The sequence below is a fragment of the Trachypithecus francoisi genome, unplaced genomic scaffold (assembly GCF_009764315.1).
Source record: "Trachypithecus francoisi isolate TF-2019V2 unplaced genomic scaffold, Tfra_2.0 Lachesis_group8, whole genome shotgun sequence".
NCBI classification, from domain to species: Eukaryota; Metazoa; Chordata; class Mammalia; order Primates; family Cercopithecidae; genus Trachypithecus; species Trachypithecus francoisi.
This window is the reverse complement of record NW_022681473.1, coordinates 72,737,733-72,765,487: the sequence shown is the minus strand read 5'-3', so window position 1 is coordinate 72,765,487 and position 27,755 is coordinate 72,737,733. Positions and strand designations below refer to the sequence as shown.

The following is a 27,755-nucleotide window of genomic DNA, read 5'->3' as shown; positions in this document are numbered from 1 at the left end:
TTATGATTTCAGGCCACCTTCTAAATTTCCTTTAACCTCAGTTCACTAACCTGTAAAATAGATAATGTGTTAGTAAATACAAACCTCGTATACTTGTAGAAACAAATGGAAATACACATAAAGGGCCAAGTATAATGCTACCACTGCTCATGGACCCAGATTCTTGTACAGAGAAATGTTTTTCCTTCACAGCCCCAGTGAACTGGGATGGAACCCCATGAGCTGCCACCTACATGTTGGCTTGGTTGTCAGTTATTTTTCCAAGGATTAATTGAAATCTACACAGGCATCATCTTTGCACACATGGAATTTACTCCCCTGGCTAGTTGACAGGTTCAGCTAATTGGGCTCTGCTCTCTGCCCTACAAGGCTACCGGCATTTGAGCTCCAGGTCTGCTGGTAGGAGTGACCCTGAGGCTTCCCTACTCTCCCGAGCACCTTTCCCCTCATGAGCTCCCTTATTGCCCATTTCCTGTCTCTCCAGAGTCTACTGCGTCTGTTCTGCCTACACCTTAGCAAGAGAGCTCCACTGTTGGCGCAAATTGTTATTTAGCTTTTTTTCCCCCATTATTTAACTTTTCTCGTGTTGGTCTTGAGGGCAGACATTGTCTCTTCTCTGTATTTCCTGTAGTACTGTAGTAGGCACCCAGTAGATTAAAATTCCTTTTACCAGGATAGCGCTTTATGTGTATCAAGGTTGGTTTTTTTTTTTTTAGGCAGAGTGTTGCTCTGTCACCCAGGCTGGAGGGCGGTGGTGTGATCTCGGCTCACTGCAACCTCTGCCTCCTGGGTTCAAGCAATTCTTGTGCCTCAGCCTCCTGAGTAGCTGGGATTACAGGAGCACGCCACCACACCTGGGTAACTTTTGTATAAGGTTCTTTTGTAAGTTTTTAAAAATCTTAACGGCAGTCCACTGAAGTAGACAGAGCATTCTTTTAGTATGCCCTTTTAGTCACAGTCTTTCTAGCACAGTTGGAGAAACTAAGGTCTACACATAAGCAACATGCCCATTAACTAATTTTTTATTTCAATAGGATAGACATTTACAAAGTGTAACTCTGTCCCAGAGGCTAGGAAATAGAGCTGAAAGGCATAATCCCATCCCTTAAGGATGAGGCAGATATTTGAACAAAGAATTGTATACAGCAAGTGAAGTTTTAGGACAGAGGAGTGGTGAAAGTGTTTAGCTTTATCTGGGGAAGATCAGTGAAAGATTCACAGAGAAAGAGATGCTGGCATTGGACTTCAAGGTGCAGAATGGGTGGAAGGGAGGGCATCCCAGGCAGAAGAAATGGCACATACCAAAGCCCAGAGGAGTGCACAGACAGGCACTTTGGGAGGCCCTGTAGCATCAGCATGTTGGCAGGAGACGTATAGGAGGTAGAGGGGAAAGATGGCTATGACTACCGTTGGTAGGACCCTAAGACTTCCAGAAGCAGAAGACTAAAAGGGCCCTTTATGGTTCCTTCCCCTTCATTCAGTCTCCCCATCACTAGCACTTCTTTCCAGTCATATACATTCCGTAAATGTCCTTTAAGCTCTGGATGGGCTTTCTATTGTCCTTGCTTTTTTGCACCCCAGCTTGCCTGCACATGGATTTGTCATCTCCTTTTCATGCTGAAAGAAAACAGATTTATTGCAGGAGGAAACTGTGACATGATAGCTTGGAGGAATAAAGGTTACCAGGTGAAAGGACATCTGCGTCATTTATTCTCTGTGGCATGAGGTAGCTGAGAAGGAATAAAGTCTGTCTGTGACCAAACACCTGTGTTTCTTTCTCGCTGGCAGGGTCACCAGAGGGGAGCTTTAAATTGCTCTTTAAATGAGTCAGACCTGTTCCCCCGGAGACGAGGCTGGTGCAGCTTGAGCTCTGTGGGCAAGTCTGACTGGGCCCTTCTCACTTTTACCTGTGTTTGCCTTGCAGCTGTGTAAATGAGTATGGAAGATTATGATTTCCTGTTCAAAATTGTTTTAATTGGCAACGCTGGTGTGGGGAAGACGTGCCTCGTCCGAAGATTCACTCAGGTAAGGGAACTCGTAAGCCCAGGATTGGGTTTGTCGGTCTAGCCTAGGGGGTTGGGGGAATCTGTCGAGATGGATGACCAGTTTCAATGCCAGGGGCTTAGCTGTGGGTTCCTGATGCACCCTTTGAAAGCTGCATCTGCTTTGTAGCCTAAACAAGGGGTTTTTAAACCACCTCCTGGGAGCATGGCCCTGGGAGTCTCCACCAACCCTCCCACGCCTCTTCTTGCTTCCTTTAATGACAAAGGCAAGTGGTTTTGCTGTCAGTGTGCAGTATCAAAACTAAATTATTGGACAAAAGTAAGTTACTAGTTAATAATCCCCAGGTGGAAGCAAATGAATCTGGACATCAAACTGAACCTAAATTTTTTAAAACTCTAATACAAATTAAACCAGTCAAATTCTGCCTATGCCCGCTTTAATCCTCCCAGGAAACTTGAGTGAATCATTTTCATTTAGGAGCAAATAGGCCAATTTTCTAAATCTCTTCAGTGGGAACGACATGAAAATAGTGAAGAATTATCTGAACTGAATTGAATGGTCCCTCTGGGTTGGATTCGATTCTTATCATATGATCTAAGTACAAGTTCCCTTTGAGACTACCCTTTTGAGAATCACTGCTGGATATTATATACTGCTTTCATATGGAAACGAGTGAGAACTCATTCCGAAGTTGACCTTTTTTGTGTGTTTTCCCCTGAAAAATATGAATGGCACCCTTCGTAGGACCATTACATACATATCTTGAATTTTCATAAAGTATTTGTTCAGCAAGTTGGCACCTGCCCCCCATCTAAGGCATAGGATAACCTGGCGCTGTGGAAAGAGCACTGGCTTGGGAGTTGAGACATGGGTCGTAGTCCTGGTTCTGCCCCTGGCTTGCTCTGTGAGCCTGGGTAAGTTACTTCCCTTTCCTGGGGCTGCCTATTGCACGTTAGGGGCTGGGTGAACTCCAAGGCCCCTTCCAGCTCTGACAGTCTGTGGTTTTGTGGAGAACGAGAGAGGCAGATTGAATAACAAACAGCTAGAGGGGCCAGAGTCACTTTGGCAATGTCAGGGTTTTTCCCATGATAAGTGAATAGAACCCATGCTTTTTAAGCCGTGGCCTGCTGAAACCAAAAGTAACAAGCTAATAGGCATCTGGGCTCAGTCAACCACCATGGAGATATATGGGAAACTCCAACTGGTTTTACTTCTACCTAACATTAGTCATATTTTCTGCTTTTGACAAAAGGATAAGACTGCAGAGATGTAGCAAAGTTTTTAGTCCCTTTATCAAAAGTTTCCTTGACCTTGTCTTGGTATTGAAAGGTCACTTAGGACATTGTTCAACCCACCTCTCTCACTTTATAGATGAAAGGTCAGATCTAGAGGGGCTAAATGCCTTGCTTAGGATCTTATATTGTGAGATTAGATAGAGTGGCAAGGCTGGGTTCCAGGTTCTAAGCCTGATAATTTCTACCTCCTATACATTCTAACTTCTGAGACCATTCTCTTTAAAAGCACAAACTCTGTCATTAGATGTGAAAATGTCTCCATTTTCAACAGTAATTTTTTGCCAACAAGCACATTTTTCTTCTTTCTTATTTGTCTTTTGTGTCTACATTTTACCCCTCCCAGCCCCTCAACTCCACCATAAACTCATATTTCAGAGGCAAGATTATGTTTGTTTTTATTATTTAGCAGACAGTTAAAATGAATCAGATCTAGCTGTTTTTTAGGCACAGGGGTTGGGGAACAAAATGGTGGGTGAAACATTGGGAATAATTTGTTTAACTTTTTGGCATTTGTTGAGGTGCAAAACATCTGGAACTATAAAACTTGAAGCTTGGCAGCTTTTGTTTCTGAGCCAAACCAAAGCAGAAGAAAATTGATTCAATACTTGAAAGTAAAGTTATGAATGTTTATATTTACATCTTTTGCAGACATGCAGTAGAACATTTTCTTTTGGTTTGAAGTTCAATCTTTTAAGCTAAAACTTTAATTAAATAATTCTTAATTAAAGATATCTGCGTCATAGTTGCCAGAACTAATAAAGTCAATTTTACTTTAATTTCTGGAAATTCTGGAATATAAGTAAAGAGGGAAAAGAAACTGGGTGAAGAGTTCTTTCTTGACAGAATTTCTTGCTACCCCCAACTCCCTCCCTAAGCTTAAAGGAAACATTATGTAATAGTAAATTGCATAAATTATACTTGTGCCTTTGTTAAAATCTCATCTTTCTGGTTAAGTTTCCAGTTTGAAGTAAAGCATTTTGTTTGTTTGTTTTAAAATGGCTTACATCAGCCTCAAACTCATTGAATTTGAGGCCCAGAGAGGGTGAGTGGTTTGTCTGAGGTTACACAGAGATCCTAAGGCTGCTGCCTCCTGGTTTAATGCTGTTTCTACCCTACTGTCCCCTTGATGACTTAATTTTCTTAGATTATCTTCCCAGTGTCATTGGCTTTGATCCATGTAACTACATATGCATGGTACATTGCACTGAGGAAAACAGTGATCACCCTGGGGCAAAGGAAAATTCAGAAGCTTCTGGAGATCCAAAAAGACAGATCCCAAAACTCTCTTATTCCTGCTTCTCATGCTGAGTTTTTATTTGTTTTTTCATATTGTTGCCCACTCCCATGGCTGTCCATGCTCAAGACTGATAACTAGTTTTAAGTACCCTTGATTTTACCTCTTAGAAAGAACCTATCCGTTTTGTCCTGACCTTTCCGATTCTGATATCATCCCTGTGGTTGCATGCCCTTCAATCTTATCTTCATGTCTGATTTTTCTGTTTCATTCTTAAAATCAAGTTCCCCTGCCCTTTCTCAGTTTTCTCCTTCACCTGTCTTATCTCCTTTTCTCTGTCCTCCTATCTCTTTCCTCTTGTTTCAGCATTTCTCTCTCACACTTTCTCCCTCTTTTCTCTTTCCCTTAAGACATGCATACAGAGTTGCACAGGGCTCCCTTGAGAGTAACCAGAGTTCTCTTTTCTACCAGTTGACTCAGCTGAAGGAAGGACCTGGTGATAGGGGTTGCTGGGGGAGAGGAAAATTTCATTTAATGGAAATATTTGCTTAGCTCTTCTTTTCTATTATTTCTTCTTCAGGGTCTTTTCCCCCCAGGTCAAGGAGCCACAATTGGAGTTGATTTTATGATTAAGACAGTGGAGATTAACGGTGAAAAAGTAAAGGTAAGGTGCTAAATATTCACTGAGGTTGTCATGTGCTATGTGAGAGGTTAGGGGAAGTAGTGCTTTCATAACATTTATTAAATCTCCTAATTGAAACCCACATTGAAACAATGCACTCAGCCATAACAGCTTATTTCCAGAGTTCTTCTAGTCTTTTTTATGGGGGAAGGAAGGAATTCTGGATGACGTGTTTACAAATTAGAAGACAGAATATGGCTAAGGCAAGTTTATCCTGTCTCCTGTCGTGTCACAAGTGACATAAAGACAAGGAAGAAATTTCTTTTTGAATCTCTTGAGATGGGCCAATAAGCAGGTGCTACCTCCTCTAAACAGCAGCCCCATGAAAAAGCCTCCTGATTTCTATATTTCATTATGAATCACTTATTTAAATTATCCTGTCTCCTATCATATCCTTGTCTCTAAAAAGGAAAGACACTAAATGAGGAGTACGGGAAAGGATACATGCTCTCTACCCACTGCTTCCTTCCCCTCCAGCCTTTGTGGCTTCTGGATGGTTTAGTACCTGGAAGACGTATGGTGTGTCCAGGAACAGGACAAAGGAGAGAATGCTTATTGAGTACCTACAATCTGCCAGTGCCTCTGCTGGGTGCTTTTACATATGTTATATTTAGTTTAGTCCTTACTGTAAACCCGTGGGGTAAGTGGTATTATCCTCATTTTACTGGCTTCAGAGAGGTTAAATAACTTACTTATCCATGGCTACACATAGATAAGTATAGGAAAGGGGACAGGCAGGATTTGAACCCATTTAACCAAACAATATACACCACTGCCTTTCTGGGGTCTCCCCTGCCATGAAAGAAGAGGGGAAGAAAGGCACACTAGGCCTGTCACCTGGAGCAAGGAAAGGAGGAAGGTGATGGAAAGAAATGTGAAGCGAGACTAAATCACCTGGAAGGAGGGTAAATATACTGATGTTTGGCACTGTGCTCTACCTGCCGTCAGAGTTACTGAAGTTCCACAATTGGCTCTTCAGAGCTGGGCCTTATGGAAAGAAGTGATAGCCAAGGCCGGGTACAGTGACTCCCGCCTGTAATCCCAACATTTTGGGAGGCCAGGAATTGGAGACATAGCGAGACTCCATGTCTTCAAAAGATAAAAATTTGTCTGGTCATGGTGGCATGCACCTGTAGTCCCAGCTACTCGGGAGGCTGAGGTGAGAGCATTGTTTGAGCCTGGGAAGTTGAGTCTGCAGTGAGCCATGATTGTGCCATTGCACTCCAGCCTAGGTGACAGAACGAGACCGCGTGTGTGTGTGTGTGTGGTGTGTGTGTGTGTGTGTGTGTGTGTGTGTGTGTGTGAGTGTGTGCGCGCGCATGTGTGTGAGGGAGAGAGAGACAGACAGACAGATGGAGTCGGGGGGGTGTGGGGGAGGGATGGAAAGAGGAAGGAAAGGAAGGAGAGCCCAGCCATCAGCAGCGCAATGAAAACTGGCATTTTAGAGTTTTACCTTGATTCCCAACCTAAGCATCCTATGTTTGGGTCCATTTATTTGCATCCTTCTCCCATATGTACATGCTCTCTTTCCTTTGAGTGCCTGGGAAAGCAGAGAAGCTCCATAATGCTCTTTAGCATTTTCTAGATACTTGCCATCACAGAGAAGTGTTTAGGAGGAGGTCCTTGAGTAGAGGCCAGAAGCTCTCTCAGTGTCTCTTCCAGCCCTGACTACTAAAATAGCTCGTACTGCAGAGACATCCACACCAAATACAGCAGTGAATGGGGAGCTGGAGCACTGGAAGAGAAAAGCAGGGTATGAAATCCACGTAAATGCTAACTAAAAAGTGAACAAAAATAGTGTAGGGGATAGGGAGAAGGAGTTAGGCTGTGGGGACAGGAAAGAGAGACAAGAGTGTGCTCAGGAGGCATTGATGGAAAAGCCTTTTGTAGCTTTCTGTTGTCCTAGCGGAGGGGAGGTAGTTACCCAAGGAGTTGGGTAAAGATAACTACTGTTTCATACATTTTACTTCCAGATATTTGGGTTTTCCATTCATTCATATATATATATGAGTTCATTTATTTGATCAGAAATGTTAGTGCCTACTACCTTCCAGGCACTGGCTTAAGTAAGGGTGAATAAGGAATGGTCCGTGGTGTTAAAGAACAGGCTTATTTTTCTTTCCTAAATTCCCGGGCATAAATATTCCATTTATTCTTTCTGCAAACCTTATTTTAAAGTGCTTATTACAGTCTGCAAAAAATTGATATTTTTATAACATCTGACTCCACCATAAGGCCACAGGCTCCCCAAGAGCAAGGTTTGTGTCTTACTCATATTTGTATTCACAGCACACTTCTGTCCCCAGTACGTTTTCAGGCTTCTAGAACTTTATAAAAAGTGACAGTTGGCTCATTTCCCACATCCAGTCCAAATCAACTTGCCGTGATTCTTTCACGCCCAATATATAAAATAAAGATACAGAGTGACCCTCTTCAATCACATAATTTAAGGGCCTCATTAACATGTAGGCATATGAGGAATAACTTCTTTAAATCCTTACTTAGAAGAGGGCAGAACTGCACAGTTGTTGTCTTACTGTCATCCTTTTTTTTGTTTTTGTTTTTGTTTTTGAGGCAGGCTCTTGCTCTGTTGCCCAGGCTGGAGTGCAGTGGTGCAATCACAGCTCACTGCAGCCTCGACCTCCTAGGCTCAAGTGATCCTCTCACCTCAGCCTCCCAAGTAGCTGGGACTGCAGGTGTGTGCCACCATGCCCAGCTATTCATTTTTATTTTTATTTTTTGTAGAGATGGGGTCTCACTATGTTGCCATATTGATCACTCCTGGGCTCAAGTAATCCTTCTGCTTCAGCCTCCCAAAGTGCTGGGATTACAGGCGTGAGATACCACATCCAGCCTGTCATCCTTCTTCTTTAACATTTACTGAATATCTTTTCTCAGTGATGTTTAAGTGTCTTTTTGCTAGTAGTTTGCAGGCTTTCCCAGAGCCTCATAAAGTCAGTGGATAAGAGAATCCACCAGTGATTTGTACGGCATCATCCGCTTGGTGAGTGGCAGGACCACTCTCCTGACACCCTCGTCAGTGTCCTCTACAAGTATCATTCTTTCCAGGATGGCTCCCAGGATTGAAGGCAGGGAATCCAAGGTATTGGAAAGATTCTTGTAGCTATTAAGGCCAAGTAAGCACCAAATCAGTAAAAACAAAATTAATGAAGAGGCCCTTCTCTTAAAATGGTCTGCATTATGAAGATGACCTCTGGTAGAAAATATAATTAAAACATATATAGACCACTGAACTGTATGCTTAAAAGTGGTTAAAATGATCAATTGTATGTGTGTTTTAGCAGAATAAAAAATTAGAAAAAACACAGAACTTTCTCATATAATTTTTAGTCTATTATAAATTAATGAGTAATAAGCAAAATTCTAAGCTCAATTTAAACCATTTTAGCCTTAGGAGATTAATCATAATAGAAATAGAAGATTTGCTATATCTCCTTCCAATCAGGTATATGTTGATAGATAGGCGAGTCATGAAAGTATTTCTATGTATTTGTTTCTTCAACCATCTGTCCATCCATTCATTCCTCCATCCTGTGTTGTAGTAAATGTTTTGTGCCAAGTACTGTGGTGGTAAAGCATCACTATCCCTTAGTAACTTACTGTCATCTAGCTCCATCTGTGACATCTTCTTTAATACCCTACTAATCTGTTAAGTAGAATTGACCAATTCCTCCCTTGTGATTCCACAATCCTTTGTTCATTCAGTTAGCCATCATTCAAATGTTTCTACCACACACTATGTACTGTGTTAGGAAGGTACTGGGGCTGTAAGGTCAAATAGAAGACAGCCTTTGCTCTTAAAGAACTCAGTAGTAGAGTAGTAAACCAATGATTGCAGTACATTATTGTGACGGTGAGGCAATGGAGGTTAAGTAGTGATGCAAAGAAGAGAGTAGACAAACAATGTAGCCACATGCTACAGGTGAGAGTGGTTAGAAAGCCTGTGGCTGCAGTATTGAAAACATATTGACAGGCATGAGACTAACAGCAGGAGACTCTCTCTTCCTTTTTAATAGAACATCTTGTATTCTACTATAGTTAATTAACTGTGTGTGTCCTTCCTATAGACTGCGAGCTGTTTGAAATCAGGGATGATTTTATTCATCTTTATATCCTCCCTGTGGTTTACTCATCTTTATATACTCCATGTGCCTAGCACAGTGCCTTGCATATGCTAATGTCCTATAGATGCTGAAAGGTGCAAATGAATTGCAGAGAATGGTGAAACCAAGTTGAGTGACAAAGGCAGTAGAATATGAATATTCTCAATAATCAACTCTCAGCTAGAAACAGGCAGCCCCCTATGAGAAGGTGACATATCTTGGCATGCTCACATAATCGCTGTTCTAGAAAATATTTCAGTGGCTTTAACCCTCGAAGCTGTTCTCAAGATGTGAGAACACACTGATTTCTAATGCTGAACAGTACCTAAATCGCAGTCACAAGTGTTTTAAAGCTGCACTGAGTGCAGCTTTAAAACAATAACCCGTATTCTAAGACACATCCTGGCAGAGAGGAACCGTGTCCCTAGGTTTGAGGCAGAGAAGAGAAATAGCCTTTGTCCCAGCAAAAACCATAACATCTGTACAGTGGCCTTTAGCATACACAGGCTTTCATGTGTATGATCGAAGAGCAGCTGCAACTGCAGATCAAAGGAGAGCCTTTGTGTGGTGCTGATTCATGGCAGGGACTACGGGTCACTCAGCAGTCTCTTTAGCTAAGCTGGTATAAGCAGAGAGTGACACCAGTGGATTTATCCTCTTTAGATACAGATGCACATTTTAGTTAGTCTTTGGTGGCAACTGCAGCATGGGAGCATGAAATGAATCCTCAACTGGAAATAGAAGGCCTGGATGCCGAGTCCTAGCTTCGTGGGTAACCAGTTAGTTAGGGGACAGTTTCCATTAATATGGGGAGGTATACACTTGCCTACCTCACTGGGTTATTGTAAAGATTAAATGAGACCATCAGTAAATATTTGAGCACCTCCTGTTTGCCAAGTGCTCTATTTGCTCTAAATGGACCCTGACGTCTCCCTCATGAAGATTTCAGTTTAGTGGGAAAGATGGCTATTAAACAAATTATTAAAAATAAGTGATTCAGGCATGTCAGGTGCCATGAGGGAGAATGGCAGGATGTATCACAAGAGAGACTGTGTGGGGTGGAGGAGGGGTTTAGTGGGAACCTAACCTAATCTGAAGGTTCCGGAAAGCCTTCCTGAGGAAGCGGTCTTATTTACTGGACACGAATACACCTGTGACCTGCAAAATTTGTGCAATTAGAAGGAAAGATCAGTATTTTCGTTGATGTTCTTATTTCTCAAGGCCTTGTGATTTGTACTCTGGAGAATAGTTCGTTTTCAGTAGTTGTCTACTCTGTTCAGGGAAATTCAGGGAAATTGAGAAGTATTGTCTTCTTTGTTATTAGAATTATTAGTTATTAGGACTTAGAACTGGTTGATAACTGCAGAAAAAGTGAACCTTCAGCAGATTGTGTGTTATTAACCACTTTTTGTAAAGAAATACTCAAAGCCCAATGAGATTAAGTGACTTGACCAAGGTCATATTGTTGTCTGCCATGGCATGGTTCTTGTTTTCTTTAACAAAGATAATACCTTAATACATTCATTTGAATTTTGAACTGGAAAAGTGGTGAGGCTGGCTGTCCCTCCAGTTGCTGATTAAATGCCAGCAGTCACAGGATAACAGCTTGCCGTGTATCATGCCTTTTGTAATATGGCATTGTGATTAAGAAAGTGGGCTCTGGGACCACAATGCCTGGTTGAATTGGTTCTGGGACATACTGGCTATGAGATGCTGAACAAGTTAATTAATCTCACTGTGCCTCAGATTCTTCTTGCAAAAAATGGGTATTGTAATAGTATCCACCTCATAGGGTTATTGTGAGGAATAAGTGAGTTGCCACAAGTAAAATGCTTAGAATAGAGCTTGGCACGTAATAAATGCTTGACGAATTTTCTTTATGTGTTTTTTAAGAATGAAAAGGAAACTCTTAACAAAGAAAAAAACCACGGAAAACAAAATAAGCCCCTCTTCCTAACCAGAAACACACCCAACAATTTTTTTGTTTTTAATTTTCAGTGCTTTTTTTTCTTTAGGGCAGAAAGTAACCATTAAATTATTTGTGTTCCCATTAAACACATTAAACCATTAAAGGTGTTCACATTTCCAAACTAAAGCAAGGCAAAGCTTTTTTTTCTTTTTTTCTCCAACCTGATCCTTCTCCACCTGATTCCTCTGTTATGCCTTTACAGCTACAGATCTGGGACACAGCAGGTCAAGAGAGATTTCGGTCCATTACCCAGAGTTATTACCGAAGCGCCAATGCCTTGATCCTCACCTATGACATTACCTGTGAGGAATCCTTCCGTTGCCTTCCTGAGTGGCTGCGGGAGATAGAACAATATGCCAGCAACAAAGTCATCACTGTGTTAGTGGGTAAGTAAGGGCTAACCAGGAGGGAAATTGATTTGTGGGCGTTAGAGGACTTATAATCACATAAAGCTCATACATTGCTACCTTCCAAGAATATAGTCTGTAGCTAATAATTCATGCAGTCAACCTTTAGTTCTTCTGCAATTGAAGAGAAAATGAAATAGGTGCTATCCCATGGTGACGGTTTAGAAAAATAAAGTAGAAAACATTTTCTATCAATGCAGGCTCTAGGGAAGAAGTTAGATGGCCATGAAAGTTATGTGAGCTGCTAAAAATTTTAAAAGTCTAATTACAAGATGAAATAAATGGCTGTTCTAGAAGAAAAATGTATCTTTTAAGTTGATTAGGAATTCATTATTGAAGCAATTGTTTATTGCCTTAAAAATGGATTTTGGTGAATTTTTTTCTCTTCCTAACATTTAGCCTGATTTGAGAAACTCTATGTTTCAGAAAGAATCTGCTAAGGGCAATGCTATAGTTCGTTTCATTTTGTAGGAGAATAAAACCTCTATTTAGTGTCGGGGAAAGCATAAAACAACCCTTGATTTTCTATCATGACTGATACATGCATTGAAATGGACCAAGTCATTAAAAACTTCTCTGTCTGTAGTGGAAAAGTGTCAGTAACCATTTGATCATTAACATATTTTCTTCCTAGAAAGGAACGTTCCTATATAGTCTAGCAATACCTGAATTTGGGAAATTTGAGTAGAGAGCCTTAGAAGCATTGTTAAGTTACAAATTATGGTGAATAATAAGCTCAGTAAACACTTTAGAATAGTGTTATAATTGGTATATGTGTGCCAGGTATGATACGAGGAACTTTATGTATCATGATCCCTGATTTACAGATCAGGAAACCACGACTCAAAGAGAGGTGAAGCTCTTTTCCCAAGGTCACACAGCATGTAAGATCAACTCCAAGTCCTGTAGTTGTCCAGCTGTAATATGTTATGTTGTAACAAATTGCTAGACTCTTCCTTCAAGCTGCTGGGTGAAGCATCTGTGTTTCTATGAGCTAGTGCTCCCTGTAAAACCCTTTTGGACAATGTTGAACCTTTGCCATAAAGCATTTGAGAGGTCTACATTTGTACCTTCTGTTTTACAGAAACCTTCAGGAACTTGAGTCAAAGCATTACTACCTGGGATTTTATCTAAGGAAGTTAAACAAAAATTTGAGGGGAGATAATTAGTACAATATGAAAGAAGAATTGGCTTAAAAAACAATTATTTCCCTGATCAACTCATGAATTATTTTTTTTGTTTGTTCAAATTAAGATCCAAATAAGATCCAGAAGCCGGGCACTGTGGCTCACACCTGTTTTGGGAAGCTGAGTCAGGAGGATTGCTTGAGCCCAGCAGTTCTGACCAGCCTGGGCAATATAGCGAGATTGGCCAGGCATGATGGCATGTACCTGTGGTCCCAACTACTCAGGAAGCTGAAGCAGGAGGATCACCTGAGCCCAGAAGTTGAAGGCTGCAGTGAGCTATGATCACACCACTGCATTCAGCCTGGGTGACAGAACCAGACTCTGTCTCAAAAAAAAAAAAAAAAGAACGCCATCTAAGGTCCATACATTGTGATTGACAGCTACATCTTTTCATTCTTTTTTCTGAAGTTTCCACTCCCATTTTTTTTTTTTTCTCTATTAGAATTTATTGCTAATGCATTTGTTTGTCCTATAGGCTTTACAAGTCTAAATTTTGTTTTATAGCCCCTGAGGTATCATTTGATATCACCTCCATCACCTGTATTTCTTGCAGATTTGTAGGTAAGTCTAGAGGCCTGATGACAGTCAGGGTTTTTTTGGTTTTCTTTTTAGACAAAACACTACATATATCATACTCTGAGGGGTAGTTCTCATAGGACAGGCAAGAAGAATGCTTGATTCTTTTTTATTCACCACTTTTCAAGGTAATGAGCTGGTTCTCCAATATCTTCTAAAAGTAACTATTGACATCTGTTTATATTTTTAATATTATTATAAATTTATAGATTTAAATAGATTTGATGGGCTGGGCACGATGGCTCACGCCTGTAATCCCGGCACTTTGAGAGGCCGAGGCAGGTGGATCACTTGAGGTCAAGAGTTTGAAACCAGCCTGGGCAACATGGTGAAACCCCATCTCTACTAAAATATACAAAATATTAGCCAAGCATGGTGGCGTGTGCCTGTAATCCCAGCGGGAGACTGAGGCAGGAGAATCTCTTGAACCTGGGAGGCAGAGGTTACAGTGAGCCGAGATTGCACCACTGCACTCCAGCCTGGGTGACAGAGTGAGACTCTGTCTCAAAAACTAACTAACTAAATTTGATGTATTTCAGTCCCTTGCAATTATTATTACTGATGCTCCCATTATTCCAACTTTACCAGTGGGAGCTTCTTCAAATGGGCTCCTGAGTCCTTTTGATATGACCCCAGGAATGTTGGATAATTTTTTTGCTTTCTGGTACAACAAGTGTTCCAGTCACATCTTGTGTATTTCCTGCCCCAGACCTGGAATTAGCCATTTGTTCAAGAAGTGCTTTATTTTCAATAGGGAGTCGTATTTAGAGGCCACAACCTAGGTGTTAGGAGCCCTCCTGTTTGGCCATTGTTTTTAGGCCTTTCAGTGGACAGAGCTTCTGTGTATGTGTGCATGTGTGTGGTGGATTCTTAGTATCCTCAGGAGGGTTTTCCTATTAGGTTCTGCTAGCGTTCCGACTCACAAGACTACCGTAGACCACGCATGGCATCGTGTTCACTTAGAAGGACACAGGACAGGAAACACAGCTTAACAGCAGATCAGCATCCAGCATCCCTCTTCAGTGGAAGTAATCCTAGTAGCAGTCCACATAACTTTCCAGGACCTCCTACCCAGTCCCCACACCCCAGACAATTCTAGTGTGAGGGAGCAAGGTTCATGTCAAACAAATGGAGGATCTGCCTTGGCCTAGCAGCCTCAATACCCCATAGGAGCCTAAATCTATCATAACAACTCCACAATCATAACTTTCAGGGTCTCTTCAAGTGAAGTCACCACATTCAGGGAAGCTCAAGGCTATGGCTTTCCATTAGGTATTTATAACTCATAGATAGAATTCCCAGACCAGAAGTAATTTATCAATGAGGGGTCATTTTTACCATAAGTGGTGTTGCCAGATAATATAATTGATACACCTTTGTCAGGTTTCCTGGAGAATTTGAGGTAGGTACAAAACTTTTTAAAGATAAAATACATCATGAATTATTCATACTGATACTTCTATTTATAATTCAGGACTGCAGAAATTTTACTTAACCTCATTAATCTTATGTTTGTATTTCATTTTTCCTATGCCAAAAGTCCCAGTTCCCAAAGATACCAGCATAACTACTAATTTGCTTTATCCCATAATACACAGATAGCAACCTCAGAATAATAATACCAACAGCACCACCACCAAGAATGATTACTGAAACAGTTCAAGATTGTTTCTTCAATTATTTTTGTCCTTAGGCTATATACCACTGGGGTTGCATGGAATTACTGTATTTTAAACACCTTGAAATAGTTACTCTGTTGGCCCAGCTCAGTGGCTCAATCATCTATAATCCCAGCACTCCGTAGGCCGAGGCAGGTGGATCGCTTAAGCTCACAAGTTCAAGATCAGCCTGGACGTGGCGAAACCCTGTCTCTGCAAAAAAAAAAAAAAAAAAAATTGGCCGGGCGCGGTGGCTCAAGCCTGTAATCCCAGCACTTTGGGAGGCCAAGACGGGCGGATCACGAGGTCAGGAGATCGAGACCATCCTGGCTAACATGGTGAAACCCCGTCTCTACTAAAAATAAAAAAAAAAAAATTAGCCAGGCGAGGTGGTGGGCGCCTGTAGTCCCAGCTACTGGGGAGGCTGAGGCAGGAGAATGGCGTGAACCCAGGAGGCGGAGCTTGCAGTGAGCTGAGATCCGGCCACTGCACTCCAGCCCAGGCGACAGAGCAAGACTCCGTCTCCAAAAAAAAAAAAAAAAAAATTAGCTGGTCATGGTAGTGCACGCCTGTAGTCCCAGCTACTGGGGAGGCTGAGGTGAGAGGGGATGGCTGGAGCCCAGGGGAGGGAGGTTGCAGCAAGTCAAGATCGCGCCACTGCGCTCCAGCCTGGGCAGTAGAGCCAGACTTTGTCTCAGTTAAAAGAAAAAACGGGTTATACTCTGTGTGGTTATTCCACACATGATGAACATGTTCATTTGCTTAATTTTGCTTTCAGTTTTTAGGGATTGTTTTTTAAATTTAATTTTGAAATTAATTGTATAATTATATAAAGCATTTTTAAGTTCCTAAAGTAAAATCTACAAAACAAAGTATATTAAGAGAGATCAGGTTTCTATTCCTTTCACTTCAACCCTGTTCTTTCCATAGGTACCCATTTTCTTTTAAATTAAGATTTTGGTTTATTCTTCTATTAAAAAATATAGAACTAAAATATGTGTGTAATATATGTATTCATATCCTTCCCTTTTTCTTGGATAGACAATTGCTATTGTATATACTTTTTTTTTCTGCTTTGCTTTTTTTTTCTTAACAGCATATCCCAATGTTTCCATTACATGGCAGCATATAGAAATACTCCTAATTGATTTTTACAGCAGCAAATACTCCATTGTGTGGATGTACCATAGTTTATTCAGTCAGTGCCCTACTGATGGACATCTGGGTTGTCTCTAGTTCTTGCCATTATGAATGGCACTCTTTTTTTTTTTTTTTTTTTGAGATGGAGTCTCACTCTGTCACCAAAGCTGGAGTGCAGTGGTGTGATCTCAACTCACTGAAACCTCCACCTCCGGGGTTCAAGTGATTCTTCTGCCTCAGCCTCCCAAGTAGCTGGGACTACAGGCACGTGTCACCACACCCGGCTAATTTTTGTATTTTTAGTAGAGACAGGGTTTCACCATATTGGCCAGGCTGGTCTCGAACTCCTGACCTTGTGATCCGCCCACCTTGGCCTCCCAAAGTGCTGGGATTACAGGTATGAGCCACTGTACCCAGCTGGCACTCATATTTTAAAGTAAACATTTCAGTAATCACAGTCACATTTGTTTTGCTTTACTCGCCCATCTGTCTGGTTTGACTTCAGATCTGGAGTTGAATTTTGATGCTTCTCAGCCTGCAAAAAGTCAAATGCTGATTCTTTATTTGATTTTACTACTGTTATAGGCAACAAGATTGACCTGGCTGAAAGGAGAGAGGTTTCCCAGCAGCGAGCTGAAGAATTCTCAGAAGCTCAGGACATGTATTATCTGGAGACCTCAGCCAAGGAATCTGATAATGTGGAGAAACTCTTCCTTGACTTAGCATGCCGACTCATCAGTGAAGCCAGACAGAACACACTTGTGAACAATGTATCCTCACCCTTACCTGGAGAAGGGAAAAGCATCAGCTATTTGACTTGTTGTAATTTCAACTAAAGGCTGAGGCACGGAGAAGCAAAAGGAATCAGCAACTGCCCTGATGGGCCATGAGATGCTGGGGAGATCTGGCGATGACTGTGGCTCCCGCTCTCGGACCTTCTGACTCCTGTGGGCTCCTGAGCTTACAAAGCATGGCAGGCCAAGGGCCTCAACCACAGGCCAGCATTAGCAGAACATATAATGGTTTCACCCTTTTGCAGTCTGGAGTTGGAGCAAGGAGAAAATTGCACTAGGCACTCCATGATCTGCAGAGCATGTTGCTTTTGTGTTTTTAAAAAGCAAGTAAAAGCGCATTCCTGAACAGAGTCCGGGGGAAATGTACTGTAGGGATCCCTCCTGCACATCAGTGGGTGCATGTGGGAGCCGTTCTTTAGGGCTTCAGTGGTAATCATTTTGGGGCCCTGGTTTTCTTGTCTACCAGATAAACCAAAACTGGGAAGGCCAAGTACAGTCTCTGTGGTGCGTATTGACGACCCCATGGAGATTTTGAAAAGTGTTATTTCTCTTGTCTGCAGGCACTTTCAAGAACTTGGGGATGTAAAAATGAAATGAAACCTTTACCCATGACCAACAGTAACAATCATTGTTTTAATAATATATACAAACTTCATGACTCCTTTTGGTGCTAATGATTCCACTATTTCACAGACCAAACGTTTTAGTACGTTGATGTCCTTAAGTGTATTATAAAGAAATTTAAAAAATGGGGGAAGTCCATGAATCGGCACTCTTTCTCAAAGTCTCATTACTACCTTTTTAAAGGTGGATTTTTGGGAAAAGAGAATAGTTTTCCTTTTATGTTCTCCTCTGAATCTCTACCACTTTCTTCTCTTGTGTCTCCGGCCCTTTATGTAAATGAAAAAGTTTGCAAAATGAAAAAAATAAATAAATAAATGGTTGATGATATTCTAATATAAAAACTTAGCTCTAAGACATTCTGAGTAGTATGAGGAAACAGACCAGATATGACCAAAATACTGTGGATGAATGGACTGTAGTGCAGGGCTCCAAGCAGAGCACAGTCCTCGATAGTAGGTCACGTCTTTTACTTCCTGGTACTCTCCATCTTGGACAGACCAAGGCTTAGGATTTTGTATATTTTTTAGTATGATAAGTGAGAATAGCAACAGATGAAAAGTCTCACAACCCGTTTTTGTATCTTCTGTGATAACCTTAGAAAAATTCTGCTTGTGGAAGCAGATTGAACTGTCATTTATCCCCTCCTTCTTGTAATAATGTTACCTTCAGATGCTTAACTATAGGTTCTTTCTTTTTTCTTTCTCCTTCCCTCTCTGTTTTTCTGGTCTCTCCTTTTCTTCTTTCCTCCCTCCCTCCTTCCCTCCCATCCTTATATGCATGTGTTACTGCAAATCTCCAATTCAAATGGAGGTGTATATGCCTTTACTTAGCCAATTTAAAAACAGGACTCAAAATGGGAGATGTGCTGCTGAATATGTGTTTCTGTTTCTTCAGTGCCATACTTTGATAGCTTCCAATTTGTTCACTGATATAAATGCAAATTGGGAAAATAATTAAACCTGTATGCTGTTGATGCTGTCAGATGTTTCTGTAGCTTGCTGCTTAGCATAACTGAGGGAGGAGTAATGGAATAAGGATATGATGTTTAATTCCACTGTTGCTGTAGATGGTGACAATCTCAGTCCTGATATGTTGATGTTTGAAAGCTATTTAATTGTAAAGAATTGAGTCATGTAAAGACACAATGTGGATAAAGCATTTCTGGCATTTCTCTAGCAGATTCCAGATTGACCAGTCTCTTGCACATGAGATTATGCATATTTTTTAAGGGACTGATACTTTTGATTGGCCTCACTGTGTTTTTCCTGATCCTATGGGAAAGAGAAAGGGATCCCAGAAGTTTGACTTGTTTTTCTTTTAGAATCTGTCTCTGCAGGAAAGAAAAGTCATTTTAATAAAAACCAAAATAAATCCCCGCCACTAAGCCAGCAACTAAAGGTATTCAGAAAACAAGTTAATCAAGGAGGGCAGAAGAACATTTTTTAAACTGTAAGGAAATGTTCCTACGTTTAGATTTATTACCTGTCATTTAGGGCAAAAATCCAGTGTCCCCAGCACATGATGACCCAACTTTGTCTCACAGTAGCAAGTGTGTTGAAAATAAAGTTGCTTTGTGAACTTAGAGGAAATGGCTGTGTTAGATTGGACTGATTTAGTTGCAAAATAACACCTTTTAGGGTCACACTTGTATTTTTCCCTAGGGTTTAGCCTTCTCTGTATACCCTTGGCTAGACTCAGAAGGGGATTAAAAAGCTCTGATGTTGGCCTCTTTCTTCCTTGTTGCTCCTCCCAGCCTTTCCATAACTTACCCATCCACAGCCCACCAGCAGGAACACATGAGAATGTGGGACTTTGTTTCTTTTTTTCTTAGTTGTGTGATTTCCAGATTAGGCCTTAAGGATGCTTGTCTACTAATATATCTCAAGTTTGAAAACAATCCCTGACAATTTTGTAGGTGCAATAAATGTTAGTCAAATAAACATTTAAGTGCCAAGAAGGAGGGGTGGGGGGAGGAGCTTTTTTTGATTAAACAGAAATTCCTTCAAGTAGAACTTGAGAAAGGACACTAATTACAGTCATCTTAACCCAGGCCAGAACGTAAATTTATTGGTTTGCCTAACGGTCTTATTGTCATGGCACTGTTTGCTAAGATGAGCCTTCTTTACATAAAAATGAACTCTCATCTAGTGGTGGATGAAAAAAGAGAAATTGCTTTATCATAGTTTAATTTGGCTTGAACTACCAGGGTTCATGTATTCCTCCATTTTTGGTGTGATCTTTTTCTTCTTTCAATAAAGTTATTAAATATATGGCAAAACATTTTTGTTTCCAATGAAAATGCATGATACTCATGTCATGGAGTCAGGCTTGGGAAAGTCTATGAAATAATAGTTTGCTGATAATGATATTTTATTATGGCTTTGTGTAGACTACATCCTCAAAGGATTTTGTGCTTCTTTGCCCATAGAAGGCTTTTTCTCCCTTTGTATGCATTTATTAAATCTGTTGAATTATATTAATATTTTTTGAATTTACAGGGCCAATGATCTTTTTGGTGGATTACTTAGATTAGGCCATGGGCTCTTCCTGACCTTTCTTTTTCTCGGTCTTTTAATAATTTCACGTTTTTATCTCTCCCTGAGTAAAGTGGCAAGAAAACTAAAAGTGAAAGTTAAATGGGTTGATTTGACAATGTTTCAAGTTCTGATTTAGAGTTAATAAGGAAGGTAGAAACGATTGACCAAAATAAGATATTTGGATCAGGATTATCTAAGCCGTTTAGATTTGGCCAGAGATGCGAGATTTAACAAAGGACTGGGTTCTTATCTTCTTTCATTCATGAATATATGCTTTGGGAGGACACTGGTGATTCCCACACAATTAGGCCAATGATTTGCCACATTACCCTTTAAGCTAGCCCATAATTCTACCAGATCCCACACCAAGTTTCAGTTCATGACTCATACCGAATAAATAGCAGTTGTAAATGATTTTGAATTGGTCTTCCTACTAAAGTGAAACATCTTCTTTTAAATCAAGCCACATGAATGAACTAGCACAATCAGAAAAAATGTTTCTTTCTTTTTTTTTTTTTTGGCATATCAAACCAATGGCCTTCTCCACTAAGCGAGCAACTAAAGGTATTCAGAAAACAAGTTAATCGAGGTGGGCCGAACTTTTTGAACTGTGAGGAAATGTTCCTAAGTTTAGATTTATTACCTGTCATTTAGGGCAAAAATCTAATGTCTTTTTTATTTCTTAATCCTGTAGAACTCTGTATTTCACAGTAACGAGTACTTAGGGATCATTGCTCTGTTAGCCTCTGGGAGAGATCTTCTAGGGTTTGCCATTACTTTTTTTCTATAATTTTTGTTGTTGTTGTTGTTTTAACTGCAACTGGTTACTTTTCTCAACTGTGGTCCTGACATGTTTATACTATGATACTTTTGAGACTTCACTAAAGAATTAAAAGCTGTGAAACAACATTTGCTTCTCATCCTTCAGACAAAATGTGTTCCATTTAACCAGCATGGTTAAACACTAATTTTGGGATAAGGGAGGGATATGTTTTCTTTACTTTCTTTTTGGATTTTATTTCTGTGACATGAGCCAATTTGTGTTTGGAAGGAAAGATGCCTTCCTTTACATTCTTCACACTGGCAATTTTTTCATACTGAATCAAGAAATTATCATCCCTTCAAAACACATATTAATATAGCAACGTTAGAGTAAGGGAGATGGTATATCATCTCCTCAGTCCCTTGATGTTGGAATGTTATTATCATTTCCAGGAGCCATACTTTGAAATTAAAAACAAATGGAGGCATTACCAGTCTGGTGAAGGCATTTTAAATGCAAGACATTGAAAGAATACTTGAAGGATTTGGGGAGACTTAGGTTAGGAAAAAGAGGGTAATACAATTAGTGCATTAGAGCAAGATGCTCTGTGGTTCAGAGGGGTGGAATGAGGCCCACTGAATGAGGCTGTAGGGACACAGATTTGGTTCACTATGGGACAGGCTGCCTCAGGTGATAGCCTCTGTCAAGAGGCAAAGATGTGGAGAGGATCCCATTGGTTGGAGATTGGAGCAGGTGACCTATTAACCTAAATTCTCATGTTGTATGTAGTACTTTGCCCCTCATAACATGTTCAATTAAATATCTGTTAATTCATAGCTAATGATTTTTTTAATGGGCCCTCGTTCTTCTGCCACAGTGCACCCCACCTTCATCTTTCAGGGAAGAGGTTGGTTGCACGTTGTTAGGCCAAGAGACTGACCCTCCATTATGCCCTATGCTGGACTTGCTTTGTCAGTCCATTCGCTGATGTCCTGTTGAAATCACAAATTGGTTCTTGAGTTTAAAATCAAAAGGTATTGTTTTAGTAGAAGTTACATGAAATTATTCATTTATCACTTGCCAAACATAGGCCTTGCTTTGTTTAATAAATAATGGGTGTCTCTGTCAAGATTTTAGGATATGCCTTTTTAACAGAGCAGAATCTTTTGTTAAAGTTCTCACAAACAGACCAACAAGAAGTTTTGCAGCTCCCAAGAGAGATGGGCTGGTGGGTCACTGACATAAAGCAGTCCCCAAGTCTCAATGACATTTCCTTTGTTGGTTTGATTCTCTTGAGAATACATAAGTTTAAAAGAACTGAGGTCAAATTGCTTTATGTGGAAAGCAATAAAAACAAGTATTTTTGACTTGAAAATTAGAGGTAACTGTAAGCAATTTTTGCTAATGAAGCCTATGGCCCAAATTATTCCACCTGCAAAATAACTTTCACCCTTGCAAGGCTGATAGATGGCTCTTCACTGGTCTTTTTTTGTTTGTTTTTGTTTTTGTTTTTTTAAGTCATTGGTCTTAAATCAGTATGGTGACAAATCTATTTGAGTTTGATTGAGACTTCCTTGGACTCCTTTGGACAAGAGGTCAGAGCACAAAGGCTAGTCCACCCCTTCTTTGACTTCTTGAGGTATGAGCCAAAATTTTACTTTTCCATTGATTTAAAGCAGAATTTTTGGAGACACTGTGTTCTAGTTCCTGATGGAATCTTTGGTGGTTGGTGACTTCGACACTTCAGAGAGTGATGTGGGGAGTTATATAGAAGGGGAAACACTAGTTTAGGTGTGAGGAGTCCTAGTATGCCACAAATTAGCTGAGACTTTAGGCGAAGCACAATGTCTTGATCATCAATCTTCTCATCTATGAGACAGACCTGTCAGGATTATTGTGAAAATTAGATAAGTTGAAAGTACAGTGCTTGGTAAACAGCACTCAAATATTAGTTCCTTTTCTCCTTAATTAAGAGCAGGCTTTGAATGGTCTGATGCCAAGTGTAGATCCTTAAGAGACAAAACAAAGACACTTTCCTGGCTTCAAAGAAAAGAACTCCATTTCTGAAAGGGTGCCTTAAAAGGAAGTCATTTATCTGATCCATCCTTTTGCCTTTGGGCATTGCTGTCACCCTCCATTTCTTTACAAACTTCAGGCAAGGTGGTCTCTCTCTCTCCCAATAGACAATTCCAGGGTTGTAAACTCATTATCAGGAAGCTTAATCTTAGAACTGAAATACCTCACAGAGCAATTTAAACCTCTTTCTTCTTGATCCTATTCTTCATGGGAAGAAAACTGGGTTGATCCCTATCTTCTTTTTAAGGAGCCATGTATGCCATTTATTATTGCTCTTTTGCCTATTTAAAACAATAACAGTCAGAAAAAAAAAAGATTATCATTGAAATGATAATCATTAAAATGATAATCATTATTTACTTAGTGAATGTCAGGATAGGTATTTATTACTCTTAGCTTCTTACTGGCATCAGATGTAGATCACAGTCTTACTGTTGATTAACTCTTCAGTTTTATATATATATATATATATACTTTGATTCTTTAGTTATATAATTGATAACAAAGTGTGCTTCTGAAGAATTATTCTGGCTGTATGGTTCTTGTTTCCTCCCCTTGGTAAAAATGGAGTCATGAATCTCAGTTTTGTGATCTGCTTTTAGTTTCATATATGACATTATTTGATGTACATAATTACTAACATCCAAAAGGGTTTCTTCCCCTTTCTACATGTGCACTAAATTCTAGAACAAAAATTGGAATACAAAATGCCTAAAAAAGCAAAAATTCATGTACAGAAAAGCAAAAGATAATCTAGTTTGTTAAGATAATTTGTCACTAGCTGGTTGAATAATGCACAGTTTTTGTTTAAGGTTACACAGTTATGCCTGGATTAAATAACAATAGTAAAACCTGACAAGTCTTTTGAAAAACAGCTGCTAAACATATTGCTTTCTGGAATGTAATCATTAGCAACGAATATTCTCTTATTCTGTACAATTGCAGAATGCTGGTGGAACTTTCTTGTAGGCTATTTGACAATGAATGTTAATTGATTTATTTGTTTTAAATGTAAAATCCTCTTATCCCTTTAAGGCCAGTTTAGGCTTTCATGTCCCTGTGGTAGAAAATTTCAAATGCTGGCTTCTAATTTCTACTCACTGAAGTGTCTTCCAGACATGCCAGATGGTTGGAGCTCCTTTGATAGTATATAAGGGAGCTGCATAAATGTATTTGAACTAACTCGTGAACAAAATTTCTGTTTTCAGCAAAAAAAAAAAAAAAAAGGAAAAAGAAGAAACAAACTCTGCTCAAAATTTCAGATAATACAGGAGTAAAAAGAGGTTTTTGATCATCTGAAGGGAAAAAGTGTGCCCCATATATCTTGTACACACTTTTAATGCATGACTTTTAGTATAGAGATGAAATAAAATGCAAAATATATAATTCTGGAGATCTCAGCAGCTAGTTAAAATATTTAGAGAAGCTGCTTTATGAAAACTTAGAGAATCCTTGATCTCCCCCACCTTTCCTATCACTCTATTAAAACATGGATCTTTAATATTAATACACACATAGTTTTAACTAATAAACAAGTTAATCACTGAGTTTTATGAACTCGATACTTGATATTTGGCTATTGGTTTTAAGCATAGGATATCAGTATTATTTGTATACAGCAGTATATAAAATCTAACCAACTTCAGTATAAGAATAGTACTTGATTTTAAATGTTAATATGCAAGTATTAACAGTATACTACATCATATTTTATGTGTTCATATATTGATCTTTTTACTTAACAAAAAGCCTGTTAGAAATATAACCCACTGATGACCTGAGTCCAATTAGCTGAAAACATTCTGTAGAAAGATGATTGTATGAAAAATTCAATCAACATTAAAAAAGGGAAGGGGCGAGGGAACACAAACTTGAACAAAATATTCTTAAATGAAGTTGCATCTCTTTTTAAAATTAAGATACAATTCATGCACCACACAGTTTACCCTATTAAGGTGTAAACTTCAATGTTTTTAAACATATTCACTAAGTTGTGCAACATCACCACTGCCTAACTTCAGAACATTTTCATTACCTCCAAAAGAAACCCCATACCATTTGCAATCACTCCTCCTCCTCCTTCCCCCAGTATCTGGCAACCACTAATCTACTTTCTGTCTCTAAGAATTTGCCTATCCTGGACATTTCATATAGTCAAACAATATGTGGCCTTTTGTGTCTGGCTTCTCTAAACATAATGTTCTCAAAGCTCATCCATGTTGTAGCATCAATCAGTACATTGTTTTCATGGTTATATAATATTTCATTGTATGTTTATGCCACATTTTATTTGTCCATTTATCATTTGATGGACATTTGGGTTGTTTCCACCTTTTGATTATAATAATGCTGCTATGAACATTTATGTAAAAGTTTTTTGTATGGGTGTATGTTTTCACATCTCTCTTAAAAACAATTAGTCTAACAAATCATTTATGTTTCAGCAGAACCTCTTGCAATCCTATTTGGTGAGTGCAACTTATGATCTTAGTTTAATTGATCAATTAGGAGACCCCTGAATAAAGACTAACTCCCCAATATATCCATAAGACTTTTTCTATGAGCCTGTCATTTAGATGTGATAATCAATTTCATGAAGACTGTTTCGGTCTTGTAGAAATTGAGTTGCCATCACATAGAGGATTTCTTGTCCTCTGCATTGTTTAAAGGACAACTACCAATCATGCTGGATAAGAGTACTCATTCAATCTTTTAGGATTCAATGAAGTAGCATTTTAAATATGTAAGTTATTTTGTATATTGTCTGTCTTTTAAAGTTTGGACTTTACTTCTTGAAAAAAATTTGTCAAATCGCCAAACCATATGACTATCCATTCATTGTAGCTTATGTTTTTATTATTCAGAAATAATTCATACTGAGAGTAAAAGAAAAAGAATGTATTTTGTGTGCAAAGGATGAATGTATTAAAAACTTTTTATTTGTAACAATTTTTAAAAAAAAACTAAATGGAAATTGCTTTCCCATGTACTTGTATATAAATAAACATTTCCTGTTGCCCACATTTGGATAATCATATGCCATCAAAATATGTAAAAAGCAAACAAACTTTAAGTGTACTAATGTCTTTCAGCATGGTGCAAAATGTGCCCTGGATCTGGGGGATCTGGAGACCTGAGTTTAAATGTTGATTTTCTAACTGGCTAACTTTGGACAAGTCATTTAACATTTTGCACTATGGTTTTCTCCTTTATAAAACAAAGGGCTAGATTAGATAATCTTTAAGGCCTCCTCCGATTATAAACACTAAATGAGACTACTCTGCTATATTCAGGATATGAAAATTATATGCTAATTATTTCTATTGGTGAGGAAGATCCTTTATCCTATCATATATATTGGAAGGAGTATTACACTGAGAACTCGGAATCACAAATTCTAGTCCCAGTTCTGACACTGAGAAGCCATAAATTCTAGTCCCAGTCAATGTGACTTCAGGTTAATCACTTCATTTTAAACTTTATTTTTCCCAACTACAAAATATGGACACTAGATTAGATAGTTTCAAGATCCCTTGCAGCTAAAACACATTATATGATATCACTTGAGATTTTCTACACAATTAGTAATGAGACTACTCATCACTAGTAGGACATTCATTCCTTCACCCATTCATTTATTCACCATTTATTGAACATCTACCATAGGGCAGGCACAAGAGTCTGCCTTTTAGATGCCCCCATCTCCACTGCAGAAGTCATAGATTTGCACCTTTTCCTGAAATTCATTTCCACCCCAATCCTTGCCTCTCACCCTCTGCCTTGAGCGTGCATTTCAGAGTTGAATGTCCTAGATTAAGAGTACAGTAGGTCATGGAACATGATAGAGTTAACAGGATGACAAAGGTGTCAAACCTTTGACCTTGGGCTCTCTGGCATAGTGTTCTTTAGTTAATTGAACATAGGCAATCTGTAACCCTTTCTGCCACTATTATTTAATATTTATAAAGTATTGGGCTTTGAAAACCATCTGCTATAATTTTATGTTATTGTCCTACGGCAGCTTATCTGCAGTTGGTAAGAGGCTCTTAATTTTGCTATTTTACCACCTTCACTAAAAGGATGTGTTTGCAGAAATTTCTTTTCTAAATTTGCATGTGTCATGGTTTTTAAGTGTTCTATTATTAATATTAGTTTGAACCACATGGAACTGGCATTCTTGTAAGTCAAAGCCAGCCAGATATTGGCAATTTTATATCATTCTCATATGATCTTGTAAGTCATAGCAGCAAAGACTGGCAGGCAAATGCCACTAGCTGTAGAAAAAAATTAAAACTCTTAAGTTTTTTCATTCTGCTTTGTTTTTACCACTAAGGGAATTTGGACAAGTTAGTTTGCCTTGCAAATTGATTTTTCCACTAGTTAAATGGGACAAATTGCAAACTTGCATAGAATTTGAAAATGCTCGTTCATATAAAAATCATTACAGATCACTGAAGAAAAACAAATACAGTTTATTCCTAAAATATCAAAATATTTAGATCATTGTGCTTCTCACATGGGCAGTGTAATGCTACAGATACACAATTCTTTGGCAAATTGGAAATCAGTATTTTAAAAAGCATTGAGGATCAGTATTATTAATTGACTCGATTATTCCATGTCTGTTACCTGGCAGACTATAATTGATATATACTATCTATATACCTCAAAATGTATCTGCAACT

The 27,755-nt window shown here is 39.2% G+C and overlaps 1 protein-coding gene across 6 annotated transcripts in view; it reads left to right on the top strand.

The window, feature by feature from the left end:
- RAB30 (RAB30, member RAS oncogene family) overlaps positions 1–26,091 on the top strand; it is a 101,152-nt gene extending 75,061 nt beyond the window's left edge. For 5 of the 6 annotated variants that reach the window (XM_033206786.1, XM_033206789.1, XM_033206788.1 and 2 more), the window contains 5 exons: positions 1,925–2,025; positions 5,114–5,197; positions 11,511–11,694; positions 13,407–13,463; positions 16,862–26,091. In XM_033206786.1, coding sequence (XP_033062677.1) covers positions 1,933–2,025; positions 5,114–5,197; positions 11,511–11,694; positions 13,407–13,463; positions 16,862–17,112 — 669 coding nt within the window. In that variant the 5' untranslated portion in view covers positions 1,925–1,932 and the 3' untranslated portion in view covers positions 17,113–26,091. The remainder of the gene's footprint in view (positions 1–1,924; positions 2,026–5,113; positions 5,198–11,510; positions 11,695–13,406; positions 13,464–16,861) is intronic. The other variant, XM_033206791.1, reaches the window with a different exon arrangement.
- The last annotated feature ends 1,664 nt before the right edge of the window (positions 26,092–27,755 follow it).